The sequence below is a fragment of the Lingula anatina genome, chromosome 4 (assembly GCF_051362555.1).
Source record: "Lingula anatina isolate TDL-2025a chromosome 4, LinAna3.0, whole genome shotgun sequence".
NCBI lineage: Eukaryota > Metazoa > Brachiopoda > Lingulata > Lingulida > Lingulidae > Lingula > Lingula anatina.
Window position 1 is genome coordinate 17,734,195 of NC_141770.1, and position 21,945 is coordinate 17,756,139.

A 21,945-nucleotide genomic window follows, 5' to 3' on the forward strand; every position below is an offset into this window, starting at 1 on the left:
TAATGATATTATTAATGATAATAATTTACCAGTAGTATAAATTGTCCTGTGATATGTTTTGGGTTTTTCTTAGTGTCTGGAGACAAAGAACAAAACAGTGTAAGATGCCAGTAAGATCACTGTAAAGAGAAAGTATCCGTAGATTAACAGACACATCAGACAGCAGAATTGAGGTTATTTTTTAAAAGATACTGAAGTCTTAAATCATGTACAGCAAATAGGAAGGCACCTTGTGCTTCCCTCTGGTGGTATGTTTTGAAAGTAAGCAAAGACTTGGTTGACACAACATGAGACGTGTGAGGCCCATGCCTTCATTTCCTCTAAGAGCTTTGGTCGTTGCTTACTTTGGAGCAAAAGTCTTCTTCAGGAATTTATTCATTTCAGCATCTGTAATTAAATGTGTCCAATTTCCTTTGCATTGTTCATGTTGTCGGCATACTTTGGATCAAAAAGTCTTCTGCAAGAATTTCATTTTTGCCTGAGATCTTTCTACGATATGCTGCTTGTGTTGTTATACTTAATGAAAAAAATATTTGTAGTCACTTGTCATGTCAGTTTTTTTGACAAATTTCAAATAGTAAAACATTTGGAAATAAACCGTGGAAGCATTTGACAATTTTCAGTTTGGTGGCCTCCCACATTTGGAGACCTCAGGTAAAACATAAAAATTAAAAAAAAAAATTATGGTCTAAAAAAAAAAAAAAGGAAAAGATGTCTGCTGTTTATGCTAGAAAATTTTATACTTTTATATGCTGTACAACATTAGTGCTGTTTAGCTGGGCTCCATTTTGTTTAGTTTTGCCTATGAAGCCTAAGACCTTGAGAATCTGATTATAGTTATTCAGAACTTTTTGTTACATAAAAAATTCTAACAAAATTTATTAATTTTTCCCTAAATCAATGCATTATTTCCAATACCTTAATGTTTAATGAAACTACTGAAAGTCAAGTTGCCCTTCCTTAACAGAGATTATGTTTTTGTGAGTAACAAAAATGATCAGTCTGGAAAAATTAATTAAGTTATGTAATTAGTAAGTTGTTTGATCTTTGTTGTAATTAAAAAGATTTTCAAAAATGACTAATTGTTGTTCATATCTTCTACATAACATTGATTTTATTATTTTTGTCCATCTTTAGGCACCCTCTGAAGAAAGCAGTCAGCCTTTGAAAAAAATCAAAACTGAACCCAAAGAGGACCAGGATGAGGAGGAACATGGGGAAAACAGCGGTGAAGGGATTTTAGGTAGGAAGTTTTGTATGGTGATAGAAATACGGAAAGAGTGTGTCACAAACGTTTTCTTTTACTGGTCCTCGGGGACACCAGGGTCTAGTGACCCCTACCTTTAGTAGAAACAGTGTCCATTTACTGAACACATGAACACAATTTTACTGACCTGGCCTAATTTTTATTTATTTATTTATTTATTTTATTTTATTTTTTTTTGGGGGGGGGGGGGGTATGGGGTCATTGTTTAATGTTGCAAACTACAGTGAAATCTCAATTACGATTACTACTGAATTTAAACAAAACTATAATATATCAATCAAAACAGATTGTTATGAGCAACACCTGGAATAAAGATGATTCACTTTGAAAACTAAATTTAATATGCAACTTAAAAGGATAAATTTTGAGATATGGATATATTGGAGTAGGTGAGGTGTAATCATGTTTCAAACTACTATGCACTGAATATTAGGAGATCCATAGTAAACTTAATTTCACATCCCCATGCATTTAGCTGGAAACGCTCATGTAATTACTGAATGTGTTAGGGGTGCTTTTCAAAACATTCTGGTTCTCAACTGTCGCAATGATTGAATCTGTTCACTGCCATCTATGTTGGTTGAGGCAGCTGACAATCCTCTTCTCTGTGAATACTTGCCTTGAATTTAAAGTAAAAAATTAACCTAGTATTCTTTGATTTTGTAACCATGAAACTGTTTTGCTCCTAAACCAGGGGTTTAGATAATCCAGGAAAATTTGACAAATACAAGTGAAATTTTTCAGAGATATTATGTCTAGTTGTTTATTTGAAGGTATCAATTTAGTAGACATTGAAATGATTCAAGCAAACAGAACATAACTGAGTTTCAGAATGCCTGGAAGCAAGGGCACCTTAACTTAAATGTTTCCTTCCTACATTTTATTGATTATACTTCGTAAAGAGAACATGTCTCCATTGAAGCAAAAATAATGAAACCTGTTCATTTTGCTCATCAGCTCCATGTAGATTTCCTGAAGCCAAAGCCCCAGGATATTATGAAAAATGGAACGAGGTATATTAGATAGGGATTTGATGCTTAAGTAGCATTACAGACATACAGAATTGCAAGTATTCCTAGGACTGAAATTTTTGAATGCCCTGGATTCCTATTTTGTTTTTATGTACAGACACAGATGTGTCTGTACATATTGCCATCACCTGCGTCTGTCGTCGCCGTCGCCGATGCCGATGGCGATGCCGATGGCGATGCCGATGCCGATGCCGATGCCGTCGCCGGCGCCGTGCACTTTCCTTGTAAACACGATAAGTGGAAAGCAGTTTCACTTTTTGGCTTTATATTTACAGAGCTGATGAATATTCATAAAACGCAGGTCAAGTTCGAAAATCAGCATGATCGGGCCATTATTGTAGAAGTTATGCTGTTTTTTCACTTTTCAGCATATATGCAACCTTGTAAACACATTTCAAGGAAAACCGTTAGGCTTGTTGTCACGAAACTCACAGGAGTAATCAATCTTACTAAAACGCAGGTCAAGTTCGAAAATCAGCATGATCTGGCCACCATTTTAGTAGTTTTGCGGTTTTTTCATTGTTCAGCATATATGCAACACTGTAAACACAATATAAGAAAAACAGAAAGCCCAATTGTCATTAAACTCACAGGAATGGTCAGTCTTACTAAAACGTAGGTGGAGTTCGAAAATCAGCATAATCGGGGCATTATTTTAGAAGTTATGCTGTTTTTTCACATTTCCTCAGATTTAATTCTTAGGCATCTTAAAAGCCTTATTATTTAAGTAATAAGATACGTAAAAGTGTTTGTTTGACATTTCCTGCATCTTTACAACATTGTTAGTTGATTATATAAAAATGATGGTAAACTTGTTATCATGTATTGTGTAATCAAGTGTCAAAAACGGAAATAAACTCATATCATTGCAGTTTGTCAGATTCAATCATCCACTATGTTCAGAATCTCAGAATGGAGGAAATTGGACATTTAACACTGTTCTATTGATACTTTTCTCATCTCATCAATTTTCTTAGTTGGTCATAAAAAATGGCAGTAAAATGTTTATTTTGTTTTATGTTAAAAAAGTGTTAAAAACGGAAATAAACCCATGTCAGAACAGTGCTGTCTTGTTTCACATTTCCTCAGATTCAATTCTTAGGCATGTTAACAGTCTCATTATTTAACTAATAAGACATGTTAAAGTGTTTGGTTGACATTTCCTGTATCTTTACAACATTATTAGTTGATTATGTAAAACTGAAGGTAAACTTGTTATCATGTATTGTGTAATAAAGTTTCAAAAATGGAAATAAACTCATATCATTGCAGTTTGTCAGATGCAATCATTCACTATGTTTAGAATCTCAGAATGGAGGAAATTGGACATTTAACACTGTTGTATTTATAGTTTTCCCATCTCATCAATTTTCTTAGTTGATCATATAAAGATGGCAATAACCTGTTAATTTTGTTTTATGTTAAAAAAATTGTTAAAAATGGAAAACAAAAACATTTCAGAACAGTGCTGTCTTGTTTACATTTTGGCATTTTCAAGTTGTGACTTTGAAGTTCCATATGGGCCTGAAGACCTTTGCTAGTCACATTTTCTGAATATCCATGATACTAATATTTTATTATTAAAATTGATGGTCATTATGCTGTTAAACATTATGTAATATTGCATCAAAATTTGAAGAAACCCCTATTTTGGGCACTGCTCCCATGATGACCATTTAAGAAAAACAATGTCACTTACTGTTCTCAAACAGTACAGTAAATATGTACAGATGTGTCTGTACATATTGCCATCACCTGTATCTGCCGTCGCCGCCATCACTGTCGCCGGCGCTGGCGCCGTGCACTTTCATTGTAAACATGATAAGTGGAAGGCAGTTTTACTTTTTGGCTGTATGTTTACAGAGCTGATGAATATTCATAAAACGCAGGTCAAGTTCGAAAATCAGCATGATCGGGCCATTTTAAGGGAAGTTATGCTGTTTTTTAACTTTTCAGCATATATGCAACACTGTAAACACATTTCAAGGAAAACTGATAGGCCTGTTGTCATGAAACTCACAGGAGTAATCGATCTTATTATAACGCAGGTCAGGTTTGAAAATCGGCATGATCGGGCCACTGTTTTAGTAGTTATGCTTTTTTCTTCACTTTTCAGCGTATATGCAACACAGTAAATACAATATAAGAAAAACAGATGGGCCAATTGTCATGAAACTCACAGGAGTGGTCATTCCTGCTAAAACGCAGGTTGAGTTCAAAAATCAGCTTAATCGGGCCATTATTTCAAAGAAATGCCGTTTTTTCACATTTCCTCAGATTCATTTCTTAGGCATGTTAACAGTTTCATTATTTAATTAATAAGATACTTAAAAGTGTTTGTTTGGCATTTCCTGCATCTTTACAACATTATTAGTTGATTATGTAAAAATGATGGTAAACTTGTTATCGTGTATTGTGTAATAAAGTTTCAAAAATGGAAATAAACTCATATCATTGCAGTTTGTCAGATTCAGTCATTAAAATTTTGCATCAGAATTGACAGTAGCCTATTTTGTGCATAGTTATTTCCTGTTTTTTGTCTGTACATTTGACAGCTTTGCTGCCTTGTTTAAGAATTTCCGGTACTTTTTAAAATTACTTTTTCTATGGGGGATAATGAGTCAAAGACAGGGATGTCAGACTTGTATTAAAAATGATTCTATGCAGTAAAAAGTCATTTTCAATTTAACCTGTGCATTCAGAGACAGTAAAATGATCTTCAGTTGCCTCTCTAATGTGATATGTTGACATAAAATCAGCTTAGAATATGTGCAAGTGAAAAAAAAAAAATAAAGAAAATTCAAGATATTGATATCTGTGGTTCTTACACTTTTCCACTTTGGGGACCTTATTTCTCTTTTCTAAAGGAATATATGGTGTCATGTTATCCTATTGAAAACCGCAGTGGAAAAAAAGATTGGAAAGACAAGATGTGTGATATTCTCCGCAGACTCTTTCTCCTCCAAATAGCACGCTTTCTTCCTCGATCGATTCAAGACATTCCCAGGAAGGGATAGGCTGACACATTTGTGTAGGGTCGTACACTTTGAGTCAACCATTTGCAAACTTTTGACCCATGCGTGGACTGAGAACAAAGGCGATTTAGCGCAAACGACTAACAACAACGCTCCCTGCATGCCCGGGTATTGATTAGCCTCTAATCTCTTGATAGTACCGGGTCTCTATAGTAAAACCAGTTAATAGATTGTGACAGGGCAGAGAATCAAATTTAATACGAAAAAATATTGCATTAGGCGATAAGTTTCATTATACCCGCGAATTGATCAGGCATGGCTCACAAGCTACAGAAATTGATTTTTTTTTTAACGTCGATCAATAACCAGCACATTGACATAAATACTACTTCACGGGGAGATGCGGGCGCTGAATTTACAAGCTCAAATATTTATAATGGAGAGGGGGAAATGATAGCTGGGCTCTGGCAATTTCTGAACAGAATAAGAATGAAGTACAAAACGACAGCACATTTGTGTAGGAAAAAAATCCAATAATGCCTGAAACAATAAGACCTCTTATCGAAACACATATCAGCCAAGAATCTGAATGATTAATGCCTCATTGGTTATCCTCTTTGAAGGGCCTCTGTGTTTTAAGATAAGGCACTGTGGATAGTATACTCCAAAGGCAATTCCCTAGGCTGTAAGTTGTATGCATGTAACCAACAGTAGAAACGGATATCAGGGTTCAGCAGTGGGCCTGTAGGGATGTTCACACTCTGCTCACACAGAGCAAATCGGTTTAGGTCCAACTGATGTCAGCAGTCATATTGCAATCAAGTGAGTGTCAGGTCAACTGTAAATCCAACCCTTCACTCTTTGGTGATTATTAAGACTGTGGATTCTGCACAGTGCCAGGCTATACACAGATGACTCAATTGTGAGAGTTTTTATCGGGGCATTCAAATCGAATGAGATTTTATCCGTCTTTGTAAAATGTGAACAGGGTCATTGTAGTTGATGTGGGTAGAGTATAGTAAATAGGCTGCAGGATCAATATCTGACATCAGGGTTATGATCAATTTATGCACTCAGCTTATTAGAATATGTGATTAGGCTACATCTACTTCGGGGATATAGAGATTCTGAAGTGGTAGTCAGCAGCGTGGGCTAAAGAAAAAGACTTTAGTGAGTGTTGAGCATTTGAATGTGTATATGAACAATGGGGCTAGAAGATTAAATTTTTTTCAGTTTTTTTAATGTCACATTTGGAGATGTTTTACAAGGATTATCTGTCAGTGATGAGAAATTTGTAAGTGATATCACAGTGAATATGTAAGTGATGGCAGTCTGGAATGCAGGCTCATATTCATATACTTGTAAATAGTCACCTTCTTAAACACCATTGCAGAACTTTCCGCAGATTTTGAATTATTTTGGAGAAATTTCAAACCTCTTTTTCATAAATGGGAGTCATTTTATAAGACAACGAGCCATTTTTCATGAACATGCATCAAGTGCCCTGAAAAGGTCAGATAAAAAATACAGCGAATTAGGAAGAGTAAAGAATTGCCAAGTTGAACATTACCAGCTCAATGCCAGTGGCAAATTTAACCAGTGGCAGTCAGCAAAGGAAGCTTACATTGTCATGCATCAGAGTGACACGGGCAGATGGAATTGAAGTGGTGGGAAAAACACATCTGGGCTCTCCTAAGTACAAGTACTAAGGAGTATAGTTATACGTAGTAGTAGTACTACACAGAGCACTAACACACCTATCATATGTTAGTGTAGTGTAGCCTGCCTGCCCTCATAGTGGAAAAGATTTGTTCAGGCGCTGTCAACTCTCAGTTGACCCACGCGACCTTTAGATAATGTATTAACTGCAGGGAAAAAGCCTTATCAACACGCACCAGTCACAGATAGTACTGCTGCCGAGAGAGGAGCTGTGAAAATTGCTAGTTTACCCGTGGATACCTGAAGGAGAAAAGACGCAATGAGGTTTTTATGAGGGAGATTATTCAACACTGTGTGGAGCATCACAGAGGGGGCTACTGTTAGCGATATGTTAGAGGAAAAAACTAGCGGTGGAAATTACTTCTTGACTCGTGGTGTTTGCTGAAAGGAATGAAGGAGGCATGAGGACTTTTTTAAAAAGATAACCTCACACTATTTAGTCTAACTTGGACGGAGAGGAGACACGCATTGTTTTCTGTACGGATCCCGTTGGCAGTTTGCCACGCTGTTATGCAACCTATATGACAACTTGTTCAGTGTGATGAACATGCTATGGTTTACACGAAGTCATAAGAGATAAATTGAGTGGAAACATTGCTGGGACCTTAATAAGAAGACTTCAACTGCTGCTATATCACAGTATTCTATACCCGGATGCCTGTGAAGGAGGGGGAGAGCATGTTGGTGATTTGATTTAAAGGCAAGCTGTGAAAATGACTGCATTAGCTCACTGGGTTACGTGCTGCACAGTAGGTGAAAGTATGCTGTGAAGAAAAAAGATATTTGATGACTGCTATTTTTACATTGTCTTTTTTTTATGGAACAATACCTGAGAGGTGAACAGGAGATACATGAAATAGGGGAGCCTTTTTTTTTCAAAGAGGAGGTGGAAGGGTATGCCTATTATTATCATTCTGATGTCAGTAGTAGTTGTAGTAAAAGATCTAGTGTGCCCAGAATAACGTGACTCACGAGTTAAAGTGAGCTGTTTATTATTAAAGCGCAAGCGGGAAAAATAATTGTGGATATTAAGCATATTGGCACGTACGTCCATCACTTCATACGAGAAAGGCATTTGGTGATTGTGGATGTGGAAGGGAAGAGGGGAAGATTGTGTTGGAGATAATACGATGGTGGTGTTATTATAAAAGGAAGAGCTAGAGGAGATATTTACTGCCGCTGTAGAACCAGCAGGGTTGGGGCCCTGTGACTTGGGTGTTCGCATGTGATGTACACTTATGCGAGTTCATGCTGTGCTGTGGAAGCTCATCCTGATTTCACATGATTGAAGGAGGCAACCTGAGGAGAGAACCCAAGTTTGCCAAAGCGAGATCTGATCATCTCACAGTTCCTGCATATGTGCATGTGACAGTTGATTTGTTTGTATATGTATAGCAAGTACACATGTTGCCTCTCATGACTCTGCCACCATAGTGCTGCAGATTTATAGTGATTGTTGTCGTAATTTGAACAGTGACAACAGAAAGAAAAATGTCACTGCACAATATGTTCAGTAATTCGGGACTGCACCACCATCGTGCCAGCAATGGACGGGAAGACAGGGGCCACCCAGGCAACCCCGTTTTACCAGGCAGTGCTTTTTCATTTGGGCTTTATGGAATGCAGCAGACGACACCGCCATTTTTGCCCTTTCATGGTAAGTTTTCTTTTAAATTTTGGAAAAAAAATTATTTTGGTGTCATAAACATTTCGCTTTCTGTTGGTGATGTGTCTTTGACTTTTAAGGCTACATTCAGGTTTCATACCAGATTTTCACCCTTGCCTTAAGAATGCTTTAAGAACTTCACAAAAGATCCAAACTTTATTAGAGGGAATTGTTGTTTTTCCACACAGAAAGCAAATAGTGTGTCCAATATTCCAAATGGCTTCAGTGACAATTTTACAATCACAGATAAAAATAACAATGTTTGGAATGAACTTGGCCCATGATTCATTGTTCAGGGTATGTACCAATTCAGTATTAGGTACACAAATGGCTTGTGATGGGTATTTATTAAGTAAAGGGTAAAATGACATCTCTTAATTAATATATTTTCTCTATGTTGATACAGTTTCCAGCACCTTTGATGATTGCACATCTATCAGGTGATTGTTATGTAATCAACTGTCATGGGATACACATTTTGTTTTAAAATAATTTTAACTTGATACCCTTAATAGCTAGATATGAAGGAGAATCTCCCAGTAAACTTAAATGTAATCATTTAGCATGGTAAAACATCTTGGCCATATTTATAAAAGCATTGAAGAATTCTTAAATGATTTGTTAAGTGAGTTACAATTAATGTATAACTACTTTAAAATAACAGATAACAAAGCCACTAGAATGTAAAAAAAACTCCCCAAAATATCTGAGATCCTGATCACTGCAAGTAGTTGAACTTTTGTTGACCCAGAAAGAACTTGTCATTCAAGATCTAGTCTTACTTACCTGCCTCCTTGTTTTTCTGTATCAAGAATTTCAGTACGGGGTCTTAGTAAATTTGCTAGGTCATACATTAATCTCCTTCATGGTGTGAAATGTGACTTGTTGCCTCGGCCCCATTGTCAGTAATCCAGAAAACTGGTCTTTAAAACCTTCACATGTTTGACTTGAGGAATTTAAAAGCTAGTGACGTTCCTTCCATCCTTATGTAATACCTGTAACACTTTTTGGCCAGCAAATGAAGAGATTTTTTACATATTTAATAGTATAGGCTAGCAGTTGGCATATCATTAAAGGGCATAAATTGATAGATCAGCAGACAGGCAGATAATTAGCTGGATAAGCAAATGAACTGATGAACGAATAAATTATTGAGTGAGTGAGTGAGTTAGTGGATGAATGGATGAAAAAAAATGCCATCATTGAAATAGTCAAAATAAAATGATTTTGAATGTAGAATGCATGTCAACATAGTTCATAATGCATCAATACTTGTAATACAGGCAGCACACACAAGCAGACATATATACACACATACTTATTTCTATATATTTGATTTATGGTAAAACAATGAAGTTGTAAAAGGAAGCTAGCATGCAGGTATTGGCTGCTGGCTTTGAAGGCATGTTAAAAAGGCCTTTACTTAAAAGGATAAAAATTAAAAAAGAGATGTGTGCCCTTTGTGATTTACACAATAAAAAAGATGTTTTATGCGGGCAGGATTCAGATCTTTGATGATGAATAATTGAAAGAAATGCTAAAGCAGCAGATGAAGAGGCATGGCATATTTACGTGAATATTTTATGAAGGTTTTTTTAATTTGCGTGCAACTGATAGCAGGTAACAAAGAAGTAGGTCAGAAAGGAACATTTCCAATTGTTTTTCCTGACAGATAATTTTGATAAAATTATTGAATTTTCCCTGGAAGTTCAATAGGAATGTGGATGGATTGGAAATATGTGGCGTCTCATTCGAGTATGAAAAGCAGAGGAGTTGGGTATTGTCGTCACAGAAGGGAAAACGAGGGGGGAAAATTGATGTATTCAAGGACAAGAACACTACAATCCCACTGGGGCTGTTATGATTGTATTGATTTCATGGGCTAAATTAGGATCCTATTTTATTTGATCCAACAGAAAGGGAATTATGAATAGGACTTTGTTAATTTTATGTACATAATAATAATAATAATAATAATAGTAATAATAATAATATGAGCATTTGAAATTGTTTAATATCCAAAAGCACAATTTCTTTGCTTTTATTTTACAAATGGAAATGTTGATTTAAAACTTAGTCACAGAGTTAATTTTGTATAGTTATGTTAATAGCTAGAGATGATAAAATAAGTTTTTCATTTATATTTCTTATTAAAGTGAGGAATATTTTGCATTTTTTTTATGGAACTGACAGAATCAGTATATCTAATAACTGAGTTTAAATTTTTTTTGCAAAAGAGCTTATGGGCAAATCTTATCTCCGGTTTTAAACCATTAGTCCCTTGTATGTTTGTATGTTGTAATACTGAACAATCAAGTGCTTATCATTAGAAGTTTCCTCCTCCAAATTTAGATTCTCATTGAGCCTATGTGTGTCTAACCTCTGGCATTTTTTAAAACAAATTGATTGAAACAAATCGATACATCAGATAATAAAGTTAAGCTTTAAATTACGTGATCAAGATTGTTTATTGATTGACCTTGTTTGACCTAGCTCTCACATTTAAGACATATAGGCTGGATCTTTTAAATGATTTACCAAAATTTTTTGAGTTGTATATTGTGGTGAAAATGTTCAATTAAAAGTCATAAACATGGATTAATTGACCTGATAACAACCTTCCTGCTATTTAAAAATAGTACCAGATGATATTTCAATAGTTAATCCCACATGAATAAGCAAGAAAATGATGCAAGTTTTTGAAGATGTTGTTTATCATTGTGTTAAGCTCTCTTCTTATGAAACAGGAGTCTGTGTCATGTTAAACTTATCTGAAATTTCAGAATTTCTTAGAAACTTACCTCTATTATCTATTATGTCAAGGTATGCTGATAGTAGAGGTGAGTTTACAGTGACCTCTGAGACGCAGGGTGGAGTGTCTCAGGGTGACTCTGCTGTAACATCCTTAGTTACATTACAAAAAAAATCTGGTATACATTGATATGTGCTTTTTCTCTTTATCAGTTTATTGTGGCCAATAACTGCCTCTTCAGATTAAAGAAAAAATGTCTTTATGATGTAATGTTCTTAGATTGAATTAAAAATAACCACCTTCCTGTTGCCTTTAAGTTCTCACCACCTCTTTCCCCTTATCAGGGAGCTACATACTCAGTCAATGTTGAAGATCTGATGTAATGTTTACCAATTTAAGATATTGAAGGTCCCAGTCAGGAACACCTTAGCCAAGCCTGCTGTCAGTTTGAACTCCAGGAAGCTCATCCCCCCAGTCAACCCACACACAATTGCATCGTTTCCATATAATTTGGGAATAATGGTGGCCCCCCAGTGGGACGAGATTGCAATCCAACTTTCTGCCAGCTAGAGTTAGACCGTATTACATTTTTTGGTGTGAAGGTTCCACTATGCAGCCTGTAGCCTTAAAGTTGTAGATTATAGTTCTGCGTAAAAGATGGATGCACTGATTTAACCTTTTTATCTATATTGTTATCTGAACCGTACTTGTTTGTCAAATATGAAGTTATGTTGACATGCCAAACCTCTGTTTGTCTATTATACGTTGAAAAGGCTGATACTTTGATGTGTCTGCACCTCTTTTTTTTTCCTCACCTCACACCCCTTTTGTCACCTGTTCTTCCAAAATTATCATTTGGGGCTCATTTCCATGAGACACTATTGGTCTATGTGAATCAATCCAACTCTGCCTGGACTCTCGCTGAATGTAATCAGTTTAACAGATTAAATCGCATCCTCTTGATTCCAATGTACTCATAGTCACCAGCTTTTCTGTATTCTACTCAATACCAGGAGGAGGTGTGTTAATCTGTTTAACTGATTGCATTCAGCCAGAGTCCCTGCAGGGTTGGATTGATCCAACCAGAAAGATAAGTGTCTATGGGAATGTGCCCTTAGATATTCACAATTTTTTCTTTGTTTAGTTAATTTTTTTTAGTATTGAAAAAGTTGATATTTTATCACAATCTCTTTCTCAATTTTATTTGTACCTTGCCTCTTTGTCCAGCTGTCGTCATTTCAACTGCTATTTGAACTGCTCTGTAAGATTATCACCTATTCACATGACTGATGCATTGATATTCCTGCTTTTTATCATTACCTTATTTCATTGAGGTACAACCTTTCTAAACAAAAAGTGCCCTCAGTGTGATGTAATGTAATAAGTTCAACCCAGGTTCTTTCTGATACCCACGTAACACTGCATAAAGGGCTAGAATTCACTGAGACACCCATGTTTTTTATCAGTTTATCACAGACAACTACAGCGTATAAAATAAAAACTTGGCAGAATGTCAGGTTGAAATTTGACCTTCATATCACGATTTTTTTGTGACTGCATGAGTAATCTTTTATAGCATGTGTCAGAGGTTACCCACTATACCAGGTGGTATTAAAGCAAGATGGGGTCAGAGGGCAGATGGGAGACATTCCATTTTGAAGTCAAGAAGGAAAGGACTTGAGGGGGTTGAAAATCTTTTTATTAATTTAATTTTGCTTTTTAGATTTGTACCCGTTTACCTGAATTCTGGAAGGAGGCTTTGAATTTTTTCCTTTTTTTTATTTTAAGATATGTACCTAGGAGGTTGAAGAGGTTTGGAGGGAGATAGATGGGCAGAATTTTGAAGCAAAAGAAAAAAGAAAAAGAGAGGAAGAAATATTGATAAAGCCTGGAGATATGCCATGAGTGTGTCCTTTGAAGTTATAGAAAGAGAAATGGTAGAACCTGGGATTTTTAAAATTTGAGTGGTTGGAGAAGAACAGAATTGAAAGGAAAGATATTCTATTGTGTCTAGATAAAAGAAGGATTTTTTAGTATAAGTAGTAGTAGTAGGAGGAGGAGGAGGTGGAGGAGGGTAGTGGGGCACTCACGTGCATTGCTGACATGTGTCAGATATATTAGTGGGAACAGAAATTTTAGGCTATTTTGGAGTAAGTCTTAAATCTCACAATAAAATTTTTAGGACAGCAAGAGAGGAAGAGAGAGAAAATGCCCCACATTGAAAGATATTCAATAATAGAGAAGAGAGACAAAAGGTCAAATAAAAATAACAAATTATAAATTTCAGGTGTATGTAAAAAAATTAAGGAAGACCAATAAATTTTTAGCCCAACAATGAAAGTAAAAATGGGTGCACCTTGTTTCTGAACATTTATTGAAGTCATCCGTAATATGCAAAGATCTTTGGGTCCGTCAGATTGCATGTGTTCAAGTACTGTAAAAATGCACAAGGTAATGCCAACGGACCAGTACGCAATTAGAAATGTTGCTAGACACATTGACATTCAATCAGGGTCAAAAGGACAATGCATTTGAGAGGCAATTAAGATTAATTGCTTATAATTATGGGCGAAAAAAAATCTGTTGTGTCGTATTTTTTATGGAAATGAAACATCAGTGGTTGGATTTAATTTGTCACTGCTTAGGTGTTGATTGGCAACAGTTGCTGTTGGATTTGTCAGACAGATCTCTTAATTGTCGGAAGATATCCACACGCACATACGTGAAGTGTCACTCACACACAAATGTGTGTGTGTGTGTACTGTGTATATACAAATTCATGGAAAATTAATTGGTCATAGAAAGATAGGCATGCAGTTGTGAAAAAAAAATGAATGAATACGAATACATGTGTATGCACACACGCATGCACACACGCATACTATGATAATATGTACAATATCTGCCTCAGCTCTCAACAGTCTACTTGCAGTGCTATCTACCTGTTTTTCTGTTATCTTTTTTTTGTCCATGATATCAGTAAATTAGAAAGGGGACCTTTGATTCAGTTCAAGGAACAGATCACACCTGTCTTTTAATTAAGCGAGTGTGGATGCCGTGATAAGAAATCTATTTTTTTCAATCATTGTTCATTAATCTGTGCACAATGTTTCACTGACAGATTTAAAGCATAAGGTGTTTTTTTTTTTTTTTTTTTTTTTTTTTTTTTTTTTTTTTAATTAAAAAAGACTCGGACATGAGCCCAATCTACAATTAATGCTAAGTAAGTTATGAGAACTGGAAAAGATTTTGGACTAAAAGATTAGAACAAATTATTTTAACAGTTTCAATTTTCACTCTCAGTAAGATTTATCAGGGTGTAATCCTATTCCGACTTTGATTTTGGTGTTACAGCATCAGGAATTATTAACCATTCTGTGTTACTGTCAATGTGCATACGTATTGACTTACATTCGTGCATCTATGTAGGCAATACTTAGAAAAATCATGATTCACTCACGCAAATTGTATTGTGTAAACCAAATGCCTGTGGAAATTAGAAGGTACCATAATTAAAGGTACAGCTTGTTAGGCTGTGGTATCCTTTTACTGTGATATGAAAGTCCTATCAATTTTCAGAATCTGAGATCAGGAGTGCGACTCCATTATTGTCAGCTGGTAGATTTGCTGACAGTTACATGTAATACACAGGCATTATTGAATAAATCTAGGACCAATGAATATAAAACAGGGTTGTGGATTCCAAATGCCTGTGGGTACTGTTGTTACATTTCATGATAAAGAAGAAGACATTTATCTTCTAATAAAAAGTCACATGTACTTTGGAAGTGCATATAAGTAGTGTGAAATACAGAAGTATTGTTTTCGTAAACAGTTTGTTTTGTGGAGAATAACTTAACAATAACAAACACAAATAAGGCCAGTTATTTATTTATTTTTTTTTATTATTATTATTTTTTTTTTTTTGTTAAGAAGATAGAACACGATGATGGTCTTTGGAGGAAGAATAGTAGAATATTGATAATGATGTCATTATAGCTGAAAGTGGGAGGAAAGTCACTCATTCTGTTTATAAATGCTGGAGGTTTAGTCTGTGATTGGACATAATCAGAGGTGTAATACTTTGAATGAAGAATGAAGGAAAACTACACATTTGCTTTCTTCTTTGAAGGTGATTCTTGCATGGATACAGTATAAACAAACAGCTAAAAAATTAAAAATATTGATTTTTCATTTATTTTTGTTTCATATCATCATACATTTGTGTGTTGGAAAGAAGTGAACATGTAAAGCTGAAAAAAAAAAAAAAACGTAGGTTGCTTGTCCACTCGTTTCTCATGCAACGGGGTTGTAGTTAATAGCAGTCATTATTTCTTTGAGCAAAGTTTTTTATCTCCGTCAATTACTCTCCAGGCATTTTTACTCTGAACCTTATTGATCTAGCCTGCTTGTTGGTTTTACGAGATCAATACTACTATACAGATGAGAGGCAGCCGGGTTAAAGCCTGTAGCGATGTACTAGTCCCATGGGGAATCGGATTTGAGAGAAAATTACTTAGTATTTCGAAGCAGTTCAAAAGAATGGCTGTCTGATAAAAGAGGGGGTGTGTTTAGATGTGCAGTTATTTTTATGGGAATTATGTTTGAGAATAAATGGGAGTATTTTTTAAGAATGTTTCAAAGGAAGGTGTTAAAAAAGGTAGTATTTATTAAGGATCATCAGCTTGGGGATACTGATGATGAATTTCAAATAATGCTCATTTCCAACACTTTGATAATTTTGAGATTTACAACTTATCACATAAAAAAGAAAGGAAGAAAAAAAATCCGATGCAAAAATTACATGCTTTTCAGAATTTTTCATTCACCTTTTTCTAGTACTGTCAACCAAATTTTGTAACGAGGAATGGAATTATTTTTCTTTATGTCATTTTCATTCACAAATAACCATATTTATTGAGTCAGGGAGAAAGGAAGGTTAATTGCCACTCATTAAAGATCATCAGGAAATGCTTTTGTAAATAATGATACCTGTTTATGATGGTATGGTCTGATTGAATGAAATAAATCTATTTCTGTTTCTGGCTTTTACATTAATATATTTATATTTATGAACAAAATAGGCTCAGTTAATTTAACATACGGGAAAAACAGTGAAGTGTGTCAGTTTAAAAAAACAGCAACAAAAAAAAAAAAAACATAGGTATCACTTCATGAAAATGTAAATACTGGGGATAACACTTTGCTTGGATGACACAAGGAAACCTCAGAAAAATCAAAAGAACTGAAAAATAATGTTATTTTTGGATTAGGATACCTTACGTCGGAAATCATTGACTGCATGAAAGGACTCGAACAGAGATGGCACATTGCCCTTGTTGTTTTGATGACCTTTAATACGGTCTTTTGCAACATTTCTATCATTTCAGTGAGTCTACTAGTAGGTGGGTAAATCCTACACTCACCTGATGTTATTTCACACACACACACACACACACACACACACACACAAAGAGACACACACATTCACACACAAACGTGTGCATACACACACATGCAGCAGTTTCTCGTGGCTTGAAACGATGTTCCCCATTACAAAGATGGTAATCTTGCTAAATCACCATAATTTCAGTAATTCTTGCTTTTATAAGAAATCACCCCATCTCCCATAATTTTTCATTTTTTTTTTTTTATAAACTTGCCAACTCGGCACCAACAACAATATTCTTGCTAGTGTGTATGTCGAGTGTATAATTGTGATCAATAGATATCTTTTGCTAGGGCATTGAATTACTACGCTGTAATCATTGAAGTGAATGGTGAATGAAAGTGACAGAAACCAGCCTCAGCTGGAATAGATACAGAACAGTTTTTTTATGATATAAAAATAGGCTTTTTTTCATAGAAATCAATATTTTCCAAATCAGAGAAATGTTTGACTTCTTTAGAATCATAACTCAACCCTGTTGTCTGTCATATTTTGGTAGTACAAAATGAAGTGGCCTTTTTATTTCTCGTTATTCTTCAGCTGATCCCTGATTTCAGCTTTTGTTGTTTTTTTATCTATCAAAACCAAGAATCAGGAACCAGGCCAGGCTAGAAAACAATTAGACCCTACATTATTTAAAAAAAATCAATGACCAGCAAGAGCTACTCATATCCCATAATACTCTTCACGGAAAAGTAAAACCACTGGTTTCATTAACTAAATATTTAGCAATATAATTAATTGGTATTGATCCATGTTGAGCTGTGAGTCATTCACATCATTTGTCCGGCTTTGTACTTTTCATATCAAGCAAAGTTTCTTCTTGACCTCTCATTTTTCTTTGGGTCAATCGCCCTGACTATAAGTGGCCATTGTGTTGCTCTCAAGGGAAGGGTCAAATGGGGTTTTAAAGCTGGAGATATATTCATAAAATTGATAACTCAATATCCGTGTGCAATTAAGATTTGGAGAGTTGAACTGATTTTATGACCTGTGACTTGCTGTAACTGGTTTTAGAAATTTTCTGGTCAATACAGCTATATATATTGATGAAAGTAGCATAGGATGTATCAGATGGTAAATTTTCTGCAATCGTCTTATGACTTTTGAGAAATGTATAAATGAGAAGAAAAGTACTAGTAAGGGTGAGAAAATGGCTGATGCTTGGGTTGATTTCTTGACTTGTATGCATTGTCTGCCTGAACAAATATGGATATCGAGTGGGAGAAGTAAATGTAACCCAGTAGTGTTGTTACAACACTTAATATAGCCTTTCAGTGTACACTGACATTTTTATGGAAAAAAATTAAATGTTAGGAAAGAACTTTTTATGTCTAGCTATGAGAAATAAACTTTTCAGAGGTGAAAATATGTCAAAAATCTTACAAATAACTCAACACAATAAAATTTGGAGTACATGAAACTGTCTGATGAAATTTGAAATGTGATTATGTTTGGAATGCACAGATATCTCTAAGCATTAGAGTATTCAAATTGAATAGATTTTTTTGTTCTAAAGGTAGTTTTCTAGTCAAATGAATTTAACCTTCATTATCCAGTGCAGAATATCAGTTTCTTACTAAAAGCATTCAGTTGTTCAGCATATCAGTATCTGTAAATCCTGTGATCAATTTAGTGAAAAAAGGCTCTAACATCCTCGTCATGAAATCTATTTTCTGAACCACACAACGCCTGTGATAAACCGCAGATCATGTTTTTGAAAAAAATTACCAATAATTTGTGGTTAGTAGCTACAGATTTATGAAACTTGTTTTTATGTATGCTCATTGTCATGTTAGAGCGTTTTGACACGAAGATAGAATTATTTTTTCAACTGTAATTGGTGGCAAATTGTTTTTAGTGGTGACTGAAATCAAAATAGCAAACAATTGTTATCAGTATGGAAGATAAAGCACGAAATATACTGGGGATTGAAAAGCTGTTTTTTATTATTGATAAGTGACTAAATACTAAGTATGTGGAAATCTACACCAGTCTTAAGAGATAGGTTGCATTATATGTGAGACGAAAAGCAAATCATAGAAATTTTACTTCCACTGATTAAATATATACAATTATCCCATCGCTATTAGCAGGTTTAATGGTGACTGATAGATAATTGCTGTGACTTACCTGGAATTGCACTCTTTTTCCTTGGTTCCATCAAACAAGGGCATATCTTTTAAAATGGTTTTAACTTTTAAGACTAGCTTAAAGAAGTAGACTGTTCGCTAGCTTGTATCCCCCCCCCTTTGTTAATGGTTAATCAAGGTCCCATAGTGAGATTATGTTTTTTTTTTTTTTTTTTGGGGGGGGGGGGGAGGGGCTATTCTAAAAACTGTTCAAATGCCACTGGATACCCCCAATGACAGGTTTCATGACTGCTGTTCAGTGAAATGACCTTGAAAGCATGATAAATAAATAAAGTCATTTTGTTGTGAATCCTCATGAATCCTTGGTGGCTGATAAGATGGGTTAACTTAATTGTATAGTTTGTAAGATGAGCTAATGGCATGATAGTCGGACAACACATAGCAGATCATACATAATGAAATTGAGTCAAATAAACTTATTCTTTGTCTGTGACAGATCTTTTGACAAGTTTTCCTTGTCGGGCTTCTGCTGCTTTGAGTTGTGCATTTTTCAAAAGAAAGGCAAAATATTCATTTGAATCATGTTGTATGTTGTCCACTGACTTTGAGCCTTCATACTATTCCCACTTATTGCTTTAAGGCTCTTATCTGGTGCTGTTTAGTATAATTTTCAAGGCTTGTCCTGCATTTTGATTTCCAGTTGTTGGCAACTGTGTCAAGCTACCACCTGGTGTTTGCTATATGAGGTTAAGGACTTTGACACAAGGTTCACAGTCAATACTTAGATTTAAACCAGACAAGCTATGCAGTCAACAGCCTTCAGTTTAGGGAAAAATCAGAATAGGAAAGCTTTTTTCTTAGAAGGAAGTACATGCTACTTCAGAGCAAAGAATAACCAGATTACAGCATTGGTTTTTCTTAATTATCAAACCTGCTCTGTGAATTTCAACACAACAGGTGTTGCAAAACTGAATCACTGTATTTTATGGTAACATTGTGATAATGAATTTCTGTTTTGGGTTGCTCAAAGTAGTTTTCTTTTTTATCATTATCATTCAACATGTAATTTTAAGCTTTTTCAAATGCCTCATTAGGCAAGAGATGGATTTAACTTTGGCCCCATTTGGGTTACACTAAATTGGGCAGAAACTAAATTTGAAGACAGAAACTAAATTTGAAGACATGCGATCGAAACTCCCTGGGGATGATCAGTAATGAAAAAAAAAGCTTTTAAGTGCATTGGGACTCCTTTAACATATGTGCTGTGGTTTGGAGGAAATCCATCGCAGGCTGAAATATTTCAATCTTTGACATTCACTTCTTCCTGTCCCTGACTTGATGAGCCAATACATGCGTTTTTTGTTGAGAAAATCCAACTCGCCTCATTTGATTTAATTACTTAGCATGGCCATCCATCATCGGAAAATTGTTTTATTATGTAGCATGGCTGACTTAATTTGATCGAGTTTCTCTGGGGTTTAATGCACAATTGATGAGAGGGAAGTGTGTTAGATGTTTTATTGTGTTCGATGTTATGGCCAGAACAATACATTGAGATTTGATTAAAAACTTTTGGCAATTGTATCTGTCACTTGCATTGTACTTGTCCATGATATTCACACTTATGTCCTATTGTGTTGGTTGTGATGATGTGCCCTTTGTGAATCACATTTGTTGCATTGTGTTAGGTGTGGTGATGCAGTGGATGTGACTTCATCCAGAAACATTGTGTTAGATATGTGTACTGTAGCATTGTGTTAGGTGTGACAATAGAGTGTAGTATTGTGTTAGATGTGATAATAGACTGTAACATTGTGTTAGATGTGACAATAGACTGTAGCATTGTGTTAGATGTGATAATAGACTGTGGCATAGTGTTAGATGTGACAACAGACTGAATAGCATTGTGTTTGATGTGACAATAGGCTGTGGCATTGTGTTAGGTGTGACAATAGACTGTAGCATTGTGTTAGGTGTGGTGGTGCAGTAGATGGGACTTCATCTTTCAGCATGGTGTTAAATATGAAAGTGCACTGTAGTATTGTGTTGAGAGTGACAATGGGTTTGGTATAAATCCATTCTGTAGAATTGTGTTTAGTGTGACAAGCATTATATGTTACTGCACACTACCCTTGTGTTAGATATGACTGTGTCCTATATAAGAAACCCTCGTAGCATCATTATGTTAATGAAAAGAAATTGATTTAAAATCGCCCTAGCTGTGTGCCATGATTGTATTTCTGTTTGGTTTGTGATAAATAGACTCAAAACTATGATAAATTGTGTATTGTTCAGAAGAAAATGTGGACACTTACAGAAATCTTTGATGGTAATAATGTTATACAATCATGAGTGCATATTCATTGAGTACTTTCAGGTGGTATTAGTTATGAAACGAGTGCAATGAGGTCAAGTTTTTTGCCTTATGTGTTAGTGCTTTATTCAACAGAAGTGAACTTATTTATTCCAAATCATTTTTTTTTCTGAACAGAACACTTTATTGCTATAATGAGGCAAACACATGGAGCACCCATTTGACCTTATTCAAAGGAAAAAAAATGGAAAGGGATTACTATTTTAAGGTTTGAAAGTTTGAAGGTCATGGTCATTTTCATAAACGGTTTTAAATATTTAAACCTAATGTTATAATATGAGTTAAAAAATGATAAAGACATAATCCCTCTAGAAACTTTTTAAAAATATGTTTTACAATTCACTAGCATGACATGGAACATTTCATGACAACTAAAGACAGCATTGACATTCAGCCAATATATCCCATTGCCCTGTGCATGAACATTTCAAGTAAATATCTCTTAATGGTGTTGATGTATATTATGCAAGCTCACGTAATGGATACACCACTTTTCATGGAGGCCATAAAGAGTGAACATTTTCGCTGTAAGCTGTGAAGAGATATTGTTTTAAACATCAAATATTAACCATAAGTAAACATCATGTGTGGGAATAATACAGTAGCTGTGAGAATCGAT

General features: G+C 35.1%; 1 protein-coding gene across 5 annotated transcripts in view; it reads left to right on the forward strand.

The window, feature by feature from the left end:
* Positions 1-21,945, forward strand: part of LOC106169537 (genetic suppressor element 1) — a 73,754-nt gene that overhangs the window by 11,260 nt on the left and 40,549 nt on the right. For all 5 annotated transcript variants that reach the window (XM_087012266.1, XM_087012264.1, XM_087012267.1 and 2 more), the window contains exon 3: positions 1,138-1,243. In XM_087012266.1, coding sequence (XP_086868392.1) covers positions 1,138-1,243 — 106 coding nt within the window. The remainder of the gene's footprint in view (positions 1-1,137; positions 1,244-21,945) is intronic.